General features: G+C 39.7%; 1 protein-coding gene across 9 annotated transcripts in view; it reads left to right on the forward strand.

Moving 5' to 3' along the window:
* The window catches only part of LOC127653151 (dynamin-2-like), a 72,518-nt gene that overhangs the window by 57,269 nt on the left and 1,461 nt on the right, over window positions 1–13,788 (forward strand). For 3 of the 9 annotated variants that reach the window (XM_052139708.1, XM_052139712.1, XM_052139709.1), the window contains 3 exons: window positions 1,475–1,698; window positions 4,275–4,511; window positions 7,215–11,766. In XM_052139708.1, coding sequence (XP_051995668.1) covers window positions 1,475–1,698; window positions 4,275–4,511; window positions 7,215–7,284 — 531 coding nt within the window. In that variant the 3' untranslated portion in view covers window positions 7,285–11,766. Of the gene's footprint in view, window positions 1–1,474; window positions 1,699–4,274; window positions 4,512–7,214; window positions 11,770–13,788 lie in introns of those variants that run through there. The other 6 variants (XM_052139703.1, XM_052139706.1, XM_052139705.1 and 3 more) reach the window with 5 other exon arrangements.

The raw sequence follows: 13,788 nt of genomic DNA on the forward strand, positions 1-13,788 counted from the left end.
TCCAGAGCTTTAGACACTGCGTCACACAACTGACAAGTCTACATGATACAAAAGAGTCATTTTCCAAGCTGAGAGTACAATCAATCACTGAGAAAATTTAGTTTGAGCTAAGTGGTTTTGAATTCAAGCAGGACTTGTGCAATGTAGGAAGCACAATGTGAAGACTCAAAGGTCAACAGAAGTACAATTTTGCTTACTGTCCTTTGCTGGACTCAAACTCACACTCTTTGGAACCATAGCCCACACTACTGTGCCACACAATCAACTAGACACCAAAGGGACAACCCAACTTGAGTCGGTACACAAAATCATTGCTGAGAGACTGTTGTTGTTCATCCATGTTTTTGATGATTTATTTTAAATTTTTTTGTAATTTCTCTCGCCATTGTCTGAAGACTTAGAAGGAAGCAATGATATATAAAAAGTTTTGTATAAATTGACTCAGAATTTTGACCACTATGTGGCGCTGTTTCCAAATGAGTGGCGCTCATGTACCCTCAGGACATGATGTTGAAGACGCATACCTATTTTCTTGTAAAATCGGACAAAGCATTTAAATGATACATCACTTTATAGGAAAATTTAAAAATGGAGAAGAGGCAATATGAGCGCTGTTGTGCAATGTGGTATCGTCAGGACATTCAGTTAAAAGGTTACAGGCAAAAATAGCAATTTTGACATTTCTTGACCCATAGGTGGAGCTGTTGCCAAACTTTGCATGTACCCTTGGATCATGGTCCTGATGAAGCATACCACGTTTTGTTTTGATAGGACAAAGCATTGCCGTGATACAGCCACAGATCCTGTATTACATTAGCATTGTTAACTTCATGGTGCCGTAACTTTTAAACAAAGGCAAAACTCAGTTTTGTAATGTCTGTGTGGCTTGGTTTGGAGATTATTTTGAGCCATTGTTTGGGCAAATCTGATGAATTGTGAAGGACATGAAAAGCTTAAACTGTAAACAACATAATCCATGATGGCGGCCACTGTAATGGGTGGAGTTTTAATGTTAGGTGTACATTTGAATCATCAGGAGGATAGTAATCAGACAAAAAAGAATTAAGTTTCTAGGAAAAACAGTTAAAAAGATATGCTCAAAATAAAAGTGCATATTAGAACTAGTGGTGTCATTATAGAGTTTGTTTTAGAGACCCCACATTCTTTCTGGGTGCTGAAAGATAGCCACCCCTTATAGTGTGCCAAATTTCACCATTTTCCTATGTACAATTTTATGGGCTGCCATAAACTCCCATTTGGGAATAATAATAAGTAAATTAACAGAATAAAATAGGGGCTACTGCACCTTCGGTGTAATATGACCAAGACAGTCCGAAGGCGATTATCATTATTTTAGATTTTTCTCAGAAAATATTCTAAAAACTCTGAATATATGTTGCTGAGACTAGTAATGAGTGTTTCTCAACTTTCTTTATTCCTTTCCTTCCTGTTCTCGTGTGCTCTCTTTTTCCAGGCTAAAGACTTCATCCATTCAGAGCTGTTGGCATACCTGTATTCATCAGGAGATCAGAACAGTCTGATGGAGGAGTCTGCAGACCAGGCCCAGCGCAGAGACGAGATGCTGCGCATGTATCACGCCATCAAAGAGGCACTCCACATCATCGGTGACATCAGCACCAGCACTATATCCACCCCCGTGCCTCCGCCAGTCAATGACAGTTGGATGCCAGACACTAGGTTAGAACAGCCCATGCGCAACACAATGGTGACCAGCTGGGAGAGGGGGTATACACAGTGTTGTGTAGGAATGGACTAAATGTAATCTGGATTATGTAATCAGATTACAAAATCAAGTGCTTTGTAATTAGATTTCATTACAATATTAATTGTTTATTTGAGTAACATTTAATGGATTAAATTATTTTAAAGAAATTTAGAAGGGGTTGCTGTTCTCACAGGGCAGGGCAGGGCGATATGACCCAAATTATCACTATAATCTTTTTCATATTGTTCGATATCGATATTTATCACGATATACATTTACACATTGCACTTTCTTTTTTTTTTATTTCAAAGTTGATGGAAGAAAAGAAGAGAAAATAATTCTAAACAGTCAAAATAGTCTCTACAAAACTGCTCAGGGCGTCCAGAGACGGCCAAAGCAGTGGGGTATGCGGGATCTTTTACTAATTTTACCGTCTTTTACCGTTTATCAATTGAAAATGAATGTTAAAAGATCATCTGTTTGTTCTGAAGCATAGTGACAGCAGTCCAGTATTTGTTGGAATATTTTTACATTAAAATTAAAAAAAATGTATATTCCTTTAGATTCAGATACCCAAGTATGGGGGCATATAAGCCCTTGTGACTCTGGAATGATGCTGAATGTGGGTTCAGGGGTGTCCCAAGAGAAAATGTAGAAAAGGTTTTTTTTAAATGTAAAAAACATTTGTATATTTTCATTAAAGTGAACATTTTTGTCTAAAAGGTGCTTTGAAACCATGTTAACTCATGCGGCGCTTCATGTCTACACACATGCAGGGAAAAGAGGCAACACGTGCGTAGCGGGACAGGGCAGAAATTATGCATGTTTGTTGCTAGAGAACAATATTCAAGATTGCACCGCAGAAAGATCAGAGCTGTTGTCCACATCACTGTTGTTCTGTCGCGCTCTTCACTAGAGACAATGAGAGGGTGCAACCGTTGTCATGAAGTCTTGTGGAGTGGATGGCATCAATCCGGTGTCCGACGTAACCTGATTGTTAGCAAGGCAGCTAGCATTCGCAAGTTCATCCAGTCTGACCCTACGTTACCACTGGCGCATTGTGAGCGAAGCTGAGAGCGTTTTCAATTAATTCCTATTAAAGCTGAGCGTCATGCTCGCAAGGTGGATCATAGGATTGGCAGCGGTACGGAGCAAGCTCTCTTCTAGCGCAATGAGCGCCTTTGAGTGGATTTCGTCCGCCCCAGTGGAAACGCAGCCTGAGAAAGCCGAACTGCTTGTGTTTTAGCGACACGCAGCAAATATCGAAAAAAAAAGCTTATCGTGGATGTTCTTTATCGTGATATATATCGATATCGTTTTATCGCCCAGCCCTAGGTAAGGAATATTTGACAACAGACCGTTGAATACTATATATTTAATTCAACGGTCCGGAGTCCATTATTCTGCTTAATACCACGGTTACCACAATTTAAGACATCATTCAGGGTTTTATCTCAAGACATTTTCTGGTTTTCGTTCCTGAAATGCTCTTGTGAGTGGAACTACTTTCTTCCGCTATGGATTCAGTGTATTGCTTTGATACAGCTGAAACCTTCTTTGCTAAACATCACATTAGAACTAGCAACGGAGGATAGCAAGGCTTGCGCTGCTTTACTGGAGCATTTACTGGCGTAATAAGGTTGTGGGTGGGTGTGTGTGTGTGGGCGGGTTTGGGTGGTTAATGAGGAAATTGTTTTGGGTTACAAACTGGTAATTACAAGGGTATTGTGCTATAAATGTGGTTTATGAAGACATGTCTAGTGTCCCCATAAATAAAATCACTTAAACTAAGCAATGTTTTCTTGAAAATTTAATAATGCATAAAGTTTTTTTTGTGAGGGTTAGGGGATAGAATCTATCGTTCGTACAGTATAAAAATCATTATGTCTATGGAGAGTCCTCATAAGGATAGCCGCACTAGTGCGTGTGTGCGTGCGTATGTATGTGTGAGCGTGTGTAAATGTGGGTGTGATGAGGAGCGTGAGGGTGCTTTCAACATAAATGAAAATAAATGTAGGATATTGTAGACATTGTTTGACGTTCATAGGATGGAAATCTAATAGATTACATTACTGATTACAATTGTAATTTGTATTAAGTACCACATTGCATTTCATAAATATATATACTAAATATTAGTATGTTCAGAATTGTATGCTAACATACTGCTGGCATGGGGTAAAACTTCATTTGAATGTCTTGATAAACTGACTGCTAGAACACTTCGGCGTCATTGCTATAAGTAGAGGATTCGTGGATGAACAGAAAGTATGAAGAATGAAGAATTAATTTAAATCGAAATAGCTGTTTGTAACAACAGATGAATAACAACAATAAATGTCTTTATTGTAATTTATGATCAATTTAAAGCATGCTTGGTGAAAAAATATTTGTATTTTTTTTTTCAAAAACATGATGATATAATGTTGAATCCAAACTTTTAAACTGCAGAAATTGTGACCATATGTTAGTGTGCTATTCCGTACATATCCCATATTTTATAAACTTCATTTTAATACTATATTTCTTGTTGTCCTGTTCTTTGTAGCCCCACCCCCCAGCGCAGACCAGCGACAACAGCCCCTCCTCCCAACAGGCCTCCAGCAGTTAGAGGCCCCACACCAGGCCCGCCTACTCTTAACCCCACCCCTGCCTACGTGGTTCCGCCCATCCCCTATCGGCCAGTCCAGCCCATTAATGCCTTTAGCAACAGTGGCCAGGATCCTTTCACTGCTCCTCCTCAGATCCCCTCTCGCCCTGCTCGCATACCCCCCGGCATTCCCAGGTAAGACCAGCTACCAGTGTGTCCCTTCCATTTAAATGTGTATTCTGCTGTCTGTCACTCTGCCGTGATCCACCAGACTTTGTGTGCGTGTGCGTGACTTGTCTCTGAAGCTCAGAGAAGTAGAACGTCAGTTGACATATAATGAGCAAATGTGAGCGAGTGTCAGCGCTTGCTTGTGTTGTGCTCTATGATACAGCTAACTGATAAACAAGCCAGGTTTGACTTGTTTGTGTGAAGTCCTGTGTCTCTTCAGTTCTCTCAACAGCTCCCTTTCTCACTAGCAGCAGCCTGCAGATCATCTCTCCCATCACACACTTATATTCTATTTTCCTTTCCTAAACATTGTAATACATTCCCGTTATGTTGATATTTTATGTTGTTTTATGTTGATAGGTCACCTCTAGCATCTAGCCTTTTCTTGTCTATTTTTGTCAAGTCTCATCTAGCCTCTTGTCTCCTCTTTTTGTCTCATCTATTCTCATTTAGTCTCCTCATATCTTCTCTGTTCTCATCTCTTTTTTTCTGTCTCTTCTAGCCTCTGTTTTTATTCGTCTAGTCTTATCCAGCCTTGTATCATCTAGTCTTCTCTCCACGTCTCTTCTAGTCTTGTTTTTTCTTGTCTAGTCTGATCTGGGCACTGCTTTTCTAGTCTCGTCTTTTCTCTTCTAGTCTTGTTTTTTCCAGTCTTGTCTTTTCTTGTCTAGTCTCATCTTTTCTTGTCTAATCTTGCCTAATCTAATCTTGTCTTTTCTTTTCTTGTCGTGCCTCTTCTTGCCTAATCTAGTCTTGTCTTTTCTTGTCTAGTCTCATCTTTTTTATCTTGTCTAGTCTTGTCTCTTCTCATCTATTTTCATCTATCTACATCACGTTTTGTCTCATATTTTCTTTTCTAGTCTTCTCTCCTCTAGTCTCATCTAGCCACTTCTGGTTTAGTCTTATCTTTACTTATCTAGTCTAGTCTCTTCTCATCCAGCCACTTCTCACCTAGTCTTTTCTAGTCTTGTCTCATTTTGTCTAGTCTCATTTTCTTTTCTAGTCTTCTCTCGTCTAGTCTTATGTAGCCACCTTTCGTTTAGTCTCGTCTTTCTTTTCTAGTCTTCTCTCGTCTAGTCTTATGTTGCCACTTTTCGTTTAGTCTCGTCTTTTCTAGTCTTGTCTCTTTTTGTCTAGTCTCATCTTTTCTTTTGTAGTCTTCTCTCGTCTAGTGTCATCTAGCCACTTTTTTAGTCTGTCTTTCTAGTCTTGTCTCTTTGTCTAGTCTCTCTTTCTTTGTAGTCTTCTCTTGTCTAGTCTCATCTAGCCACTTCGCGCCTAGCCTTCTTGTCTCATCTTTTCTTTTCTAGTTTTCTCTCGTCTAGACTTATGTTGCCACTTTTCGTTTAGTCTCATCTTTTCTAGTCTTGTCTCTTTGTCTAGTCTCATCTATTCTTTTCTAGTCTTTTCTTGTCTAGTCTCATCTAGCCACTTCTCGTTTAGTCTCATCTTTTCTTGTCTCTTTTTGTCTAGTCTCATCTTTTCTTTTCTAGTCTTCTCTCGTCTAGTGTCATCTAGCCACTTTTCGTTTAGTCTCGTCTTTCTTTTCTGGTCTTCTCTTGTCTAGTCTCATCTAGCCACTTCGCGCCTAGCCTTCTTGTCTCATCTTTTCTTTTCTAGTTTTCTCTCGTCTAGACTTATGTTGCCACTTTTCGTTTAGTCTCATCTTTTCTAGTCTTGTCTCTTTGTCTAGTCTCATCTATTCTTTTCTAGTCTTCTCTCGTCTAGTGTCATCTAGCCACTTTTCGTTTAGTCTTGTCTTTTCTAGTCTTGTCTCTTTTTATCTAGTCTCATCTTTTCTTTTCTAGTCTTCTCTCGTCTAGTGTCATCTAGCCACTTTTCGTTTAGTCTCGTCTTTCTTTTCTAGTCTTCTCTCATCTAGTCTTATGTTGCCACTTTTCGTTTAGTCTCGTCTTTTCTAGTCTTGTCTCTTTTTGTCTAGTCTCATCTTTTCTTTTCTTGTCTCTCTTTGTCTAGTCTCATCTTTTCTTTTCTAGTCTTTTCTCGTCTAGCCTCTTCTAGTCTTCTCTCGTCTAGTCTCATCTAGCCACTTCGCGCCTAGCCTTCTTGTCTCATCTTTTCTTTTCTAGTTTTCTCTCGTCTAGACTTGTTGCCACTTTTCGTTTAGTCTCATCTTTTCTTTTCTTGTCTCTTTTTGTCTAGTCTCATCTTTTCTTTTCTAGTCTTCTCTCGTCTAGTCTCATCTAGCCACTTTTCCTTTAGTCTTGTCTTTCTTTTCTAGTCTTCTCTTGTCTAGTCTCATCTAGCCACTTCACGCCTAGTCTTCTTGTCTCTTTGTCTTGTCATCTTTTCTTTTCTAGTCTTCTCTCGTCTAGTCTCATCTAGCCACATCTAGTCTAGTCTCTTCTCATTTAGTCTCATTTTGCCATGTCTAGTCTTGTCTTGTCTTTTCTTATCTTCTCATCTAGTCTTGTCTTGTCTACTCTTCTTGTCTCGTCTAGTCTCATCTTGTCTAGTCTTGCCTTTTCTCATATTTTTTCACTGAACTTTGTCTCCTTTCATCTCTTCTCATCCCATCCAGTTGTATCTTGTCTCGTCTCATCTATTCAAATCTAGTCCCTTTCCTATACTCCCCCCTCTCTTCTTTAATTTCTCCTGTGGTTGTGGGAATGCCTCACCTCTGTTTCTCACTCTTTTCTCCTCCTGCAGCAGAAGACCCCCTGGCGCTCCAAACCGGCCCACCATTATCCGCCCAGCCGAGCCCTCCCTACTAGACTAGTCACGTGCACTGGACACCATAGTTTGTTGGCCTCACACAAAGAAAGAGAGAGAGAGAGAGAGAGAGCGAGGAAAGGCTGTAGAACTGCACTGATATGTGCAAACGTGTCTACACATACAGCCTGACCAATAGACCTAAATAATCCAAAACTGTTCTGTAATTAGCGCTGCTATTTACATCCTTAGTTTTTAAAGCACACAGTTCTAAATTAAGTACATAATTATTACAATTATTATTATTATTAATAATATTTTGTTAAAATATAGTGTGAACTTAAGGGTGTAGTGGCCTCCAATTTTCAGTCATTTCATCCTTCACATAGTTCAGGTGACCACCAGGGGGTATCCTACTCAACTTGTATAGATAAAACAAAATTGCATCTTACATTACATTTACATTTTCCTTTGCTGGAGATATATGCCTCCTCTTGTGATCTAATGTGGGATAAAATGTACACTAGCACTGTGCCAGCTAGTTGCTGTTAAACTAGCCTGCTTTCTTCCTGTTCTTGGGTAACTTAAGGGTGGTTAAAGACTTTCTTGTAATAGACACACTTAATGTATTTTCTCCATTTTGTGTTTCCCTAACTCTTAAACTGGATATGCTGTAAAAGACACCACCACTGTTATCATTATTGATATTTGGGGTTTATTTTTATATTATTTTTTCTCTTTAAATAGTTTTTCATGCTCAATTTTGCATATTGTGTAAGCAACTCTCTAAATTACTGATGAACTCTCTATTCACTCAATTAGAAAAGTGTAAAGTAAGGTATTTCTTCAATTTTGATGCTGTCCGAATTGGCACTTGGTCCCGCACTTCTGTTAATTGTGATTCGGTAGCAGCTAACCAATCATTATTCAAAAGAATCCTAGATGTCCACTGCCATTTTTGGTGTTATGATATCCAAAACTGCCTTTCTATTGTGTCAGGAAAGCATGTCTATTCTTTTAGCTACGGTAATTGCATGGATAGTTGGAGGTAGCGTTTTTTTTTTGTATGCAAATTTCTGTAATGATTTGTTTATACAAGTAATAATTTGTGTATTTAAATATAATCCTGGAAAGCACAGTAACCACTTATGATGGGCCGACCCGTCAACGCTCTGTAAGATAGCATCTCAGGTAACATCCCACTCCAAATCTGTTAACATAGTTTACATCTGCATACCAGTCCTGGTTTGATCATTGTATCTTAAATTCATCTGCAGGACCTTGTGGGTCGTATTGACTTCACATTCATGGATGATAAGGTTTGGGGTAGAGCGCTACAGAAAGTGGGAATGAACTGGATGTTAACTTTGGGCAACTTAAACACAGGGTCACTGAAACGTTTATATGCAAGCGTATTTTGGGTCATGGGGTATTTCGGTACTGGACCGCAACAGGGAACCAGTCTGTTCGCAAATACGGACAGACACAGGGAACATTACGAAACTATAAGAGCGAAATGATGAACCTTTAAATGAAAAGTTACCACAAAAATGAAAATTCTGTTATTATTAACTCATCCTGATGTCATTCCGAACTCTTATAACTTTCTTTATTCTATGGAACACAAAATAAATGTTAGGTTGGATTTTCACACTGCTCTTTTTCATGCAATGAAAGTGACTTGTGACCAGGGGCTTTCATCTCCTACAAATACCAAAAAAACTCCATAAATGTTGTCCATACAACTTATAACTGTATGAGAAGTCTTCTGAAGTCCTACAATAGATTTGTGTTAGGAACAGACTGAAATTTAAGCAGTTACTCAATAAAAAAAAATCTTCCCCTCCGCCATAGCTCTCAAATTTCACATGTATGGTTTGAATATGCACATATTCCAGTTTGTAACGAAACACAAGAATGAATGACGTATTGCATCATTGATTTCAAACCTGGCGTGACTTTATGCGAAAAGATTTTCAGTGAGTAGCAGATTCAATTTCAGTATTTTCCTCACACAAAGCTATTGTGTTTCTTCAGAAGACGCTACTACTTGGAGTAGAGAGTATGCGTCATATATTTACTTTCATGGTGCTTTTCACCTTTAATGGAACTTGACAGCCTCTGGTCACCATTCACTTTCATTGTATGGAAAAGAGCAGCTCTAACATTCGGCTAAATGTCTCCATTTGTATTTCTATGGAAGAAAGTAAATCATACGTTTGGAGCGACATTAAGGCAAGTCAATAATGACAGAATTTTTATTTTTGGGTGAATTATCCCTTTAACAGAGATCATACTAGATTTACTAACACAAACGTTGGTGGTGTGGCTTGGGCAAAAGGGTTATCTTTTTTCTGAGTGTATTATTTATAACCTGGGCATTTGACTTTTTGTTGATTTGCATTTCATTAACTGTTTGTTTCCCTTTTTTTTAAATAGAACAATACATTCTTCCCTTTTGAACGATACTGATAAGGGCGTAAAGAATTCAGACTGAAAACGGTCAAGCTGGTTTCCTGTTGATCCTGTTTTGATTTGCAGCAGCTGACATTTTTGTAGTTTGCTTGTATTGATCAGAGGGAGATGGGACAAATTGTTTTGTGTGAACTATGCCTTTAAAACTATCTGAGATCTCTCCAGATTTCCTCTCCACAATTTTCCCGGACAGAGGTCTTGAATTCGCTTATCTTATGGCTACAGTGATTGCGACTGCCCCTCTTCTCCACAAAACACAATTCACCTGATTTGAAGGCTTGACTTGAGCTTGTGTGCATTTTTCAATTATATTTCAAATTGTAATATTTTTGGACTGGATAAAGCTCAAATCACTGTAGCCATAGCTTCCATTGACCCCCTGTAGTCTTTAAGGTTATGGTGACCCTGTCCCTGTCTCTGCCCATTCCTCCCTCATTGTCTGTCTCCTTTTGAATAGAGGGGGACTGAGGACATATTTAGCATTCTTTTTTATGCTTTTGGAGTAACAAATCATTGTCAAGTGTCTGTGTAGCAATTAAAATGGACTTGGAGCAGAATGCACAGTGAGAATGGTGAAGTGAGATAATAAAAGGTGATGTGTATAATAAAGATCTGGTGGTTGGTGTTTTCTTGTGTCTTCTCACTTGTCTCTATGACTTACAGTACTGTTCACGGTATGTACAGTACTGTGCAAAAGTTTTAGGCACTAGTGAAAAATGTTGCATAGTGAGGATGTCTTCAAAAATAATGACATAAATAGTTTTCATTTATCAATTAATGTCATACAAAGTCCAGTAAACATAAAAAAAGCTAAATCGACACAATAAAGCTGAAGATATAAATAACCATCTTAACACAAATGCTTTTGTGAAACATGTTAAGTGCCTAAAACGTTTGCACAGTACTGTAATATGTCTCTCCCTGCATGCATCTCTGCCACTTTTGTACTCTCAGAAACAAATCAAAGGTTACGGATGTAGTGTGATAATACTCCTTTGGGGTCAACCAGTATTTTTCAATCCCACCTCCCAGAGGCCCCCAACACAGTCTCTCCAATCTGACACAATAGAGCGCAACAGTGCCCATCCACTTTTCTTTTAAGTATTTTTCCCATTCATGTTTTCCTCAGGGATTTCATATTATCCATCATGAAAGAGTTCTTAGCTATGAATCAAACCAACCAGCTCCGACAATAGTACAAAGCTGTGAGTGAATAAAAATGATAGAAAAATATACAAGTTTTGAGTTAAAATTGTTGGTTGCAAATATATAAAAAAAAAATCATTTAATTTCCAAATTTTCAGATTTACACAAATAGCCTATGTAAGTAGTTTGAGGGTGTATGAAGCCCGATGCGATTGCATCAGTCACAGTGCGGTGGCTATTGCGGGCTCTTTTGATTCACATTGTTTGCTGCGATTCTCCAATTGGTGTAGTTCTTCACCAGGAATTCCACTAATAAACATGATTTTTATAAATGAAGTTGAAATAACTTGGACTGATATCTTCAACTGAATTATCTACATTTCATATGCTTCAATAAACAAAGATCTCACGGTAGGTCGGTTTTTAAAGGTTTATAAGTTATCGTTAAAAAAAAAAAAGATTCTTATGGAGAAAATGAATGGAATTTTACTTCTGGAACCAGACTGCTGCACTTTGTTGTCACAATTTGCATACTTCTGTGCACGAAAAGTATATATTTAGCTTCTGATGGGAAAGTCCATACTATTGAGTGTGAAGTAAGACTACTACCAACTTATAAAAATGCATCTTGATGTAAGTTTTAATGTCTAGCTAAACTCATATTAAAATGTGTTATGTCTTTAAATAAATTAATATTACTTTTAGCTGTAACAGTTTCAACCTTGTATTCCTTGAAACTTTTCTTAAAGGTGAAGTGTCAAATTTTGTTCAATGTTGAAATACTTGCTTAATATGCAGTCAGCTATAGGCCAATCCTTTGGCAACGTCACCGCTTACATCACACACGGCAGTGGTGGCAGAAACTGCAAACAGTAAACTTTTATCAGATTCTGTTGTTGAAAAATTATTTGGAGAGTTCTCGTAGATGGCTGCGGATAGTACGCTCTCATGAGTCTAGAGGACTCAGGAAGAGATAGATGCCACGTCTAGATTATAAAACCAAACAAACATGTTTTGCAAAGACCATCCTGCTGCAAGGTCTATGTTCAGCAGGGACACACCATTTGTCCATGCCCATGAGAGTCCATGCCTCCTAGTTGAATGTGCTTTCACACCAATAGGGCATTTTGCGCACTGTGAATTATAGGTGAGGGCTTTCGCATCAACGATCCAGTGAGAGAGCATTTGCTTAGATACGGACATGCCTTTTATGTGTCCTCCATTACAAACAAAGAGCTGATCTGACTGGCGGGTGTGCTCCACATATTTGTGTAATGCCCACACAGGGCATGATAAATGTGCTCACTGCTCCTCATCCGAATTAAACGGCAGGAAATTGTGTAATGGCCTAAATGGCGTGGAAAGCAACTTAGGCACAGCCTTTTTGGGTTTAATGGTGACCTATGAAAGCCCCGGTCCAAATTCTAGACATAAACTGTCAATTGAAAGTGCCTGTATATCACCCACCCGATAACTGAGGCCAGAGCCAACAGAAGTGCGTTCTTTAAAGAAAGCACACGCAACTCAACAGATTCTAATGGTTCGAACGGAGGGCTTGTGAGCACCCTCAGCATCAGATTTGAATCCCACGTTGGGACTGTTCCAGGGGAGGTTCAAGCACCTCACTCCCCAAGGAACTTTATGATCAGATCATGTCTGCCTCTAGATGAGCCAGCCTCTGGGGCATGAAATGCAGAGATAGTCGCTACATAGACTTTAAGCGTTGATGGAGTAAGACCTGTGTCCAGCCGCAATTGATTGAATCTAACAACTTCCGCTATGGAGCAATTCAATGGGTCGTTGCCACGTGAGAAGCACCAATCTGCAAACGCGCCATTTTAGTGCAGAGAGGCGTCTTGTGGACTTCGCTCTAGACTGTAAAATGGTGTTTATTACCGACTGAGGCAATTCTGTCTCGTTGGCTGTGCTCCGTTCAGGGGCCACAATTGTAGGTTCCACAGCTCCGGCTGGGGATGCCAAATCGTGCCCTGCACTTGAGAGAGGAGATCCCTCCTCAGTGGTATTTCCCATGGAGGGTCGTCTAATATCTCCATCAATTCCAGGACTGGTTGAGCCATTTCGGTGCGACCAACAGAACCGTTTCCTTGTCTTCTCTGACTTTGCAGATGACAGAGTGGAGACGACGTACTGGGGGAAATGCATATTTGCGTTTCGCCAGCCATTTGTGAGCAAAGGCGTCCACACCCAGTGGGGCTTGGGTAATGGCGTACCAAAGAAGCCAGTGGGCGGTCTCTGCGGAGGTGAATAGATCAATTTCAGCTTTCCCTAATACTTCCCAATTCGTCCCTGGCACGACAGCATGTCTACTCCACAGTTAAAGCAGCCCGGGACATATGTCGCTCTGGGGAAAGGTGATGCTGCTCGCGCCACACGAGGAGGCATTGTGCCAGGCTCATCATGGGCAGAGATCGAGTGACCTGTTGTCAGACCATGGATTGAATAATGATGTTAAATATACCTTCTCCTCTACATGGTCCACTTTCGTTACAACTGCAGCTCCTCTGATCTGGATACGAGACGACTAGGGCATGCACCAGTTTCCGAATGTGACCAGACTGTGATCTCCAATAGAGGTCTGGAGTTCATCAATACTGTACTCGCTAGGATGCTGTGTGGGAAGATCCTCAGATTCTTCCATCTTTACCTCTCTGCCCTACCGTGCCTCGTGTGGTCCCTCATAACTTCAGATAGAGGCGGCAGATGGGAGAGCACGGGAGGTGAAGTCGTCCCTCAAAATGAGGGTGAAAAAAAAAACTTATAACCCATTGAGGAGACAGTACGAGAGTACGTCTATGTCTCACAGCCTTGTTGTCATTACCATCAAAAATTAAAGATGCTGCTGCAGTGAATAAGGTCATAAACCCTCTTTAAAAGTACGAGTCATGATCAAGTTTCTTTAGTGGACTAAAAAACACATACACAAAAAAAA

The sequence above is a fragment of the Xyrauchen texanus genome, chromosome 12, assembly GCF_025860055.1.
Source record: "Xyrauchen texanus isolate HMW12.3.18 chromosome 12, RBS_HiC_50CHRs, whole genome shotgun sequence".
NCBI classification, from domain to species: Eukaryota; Metazoa; Chordata; class Actinopteri; order Cypriniformes; family Catostomidae; genus Xyrauchen; species Xyrauchen texanus.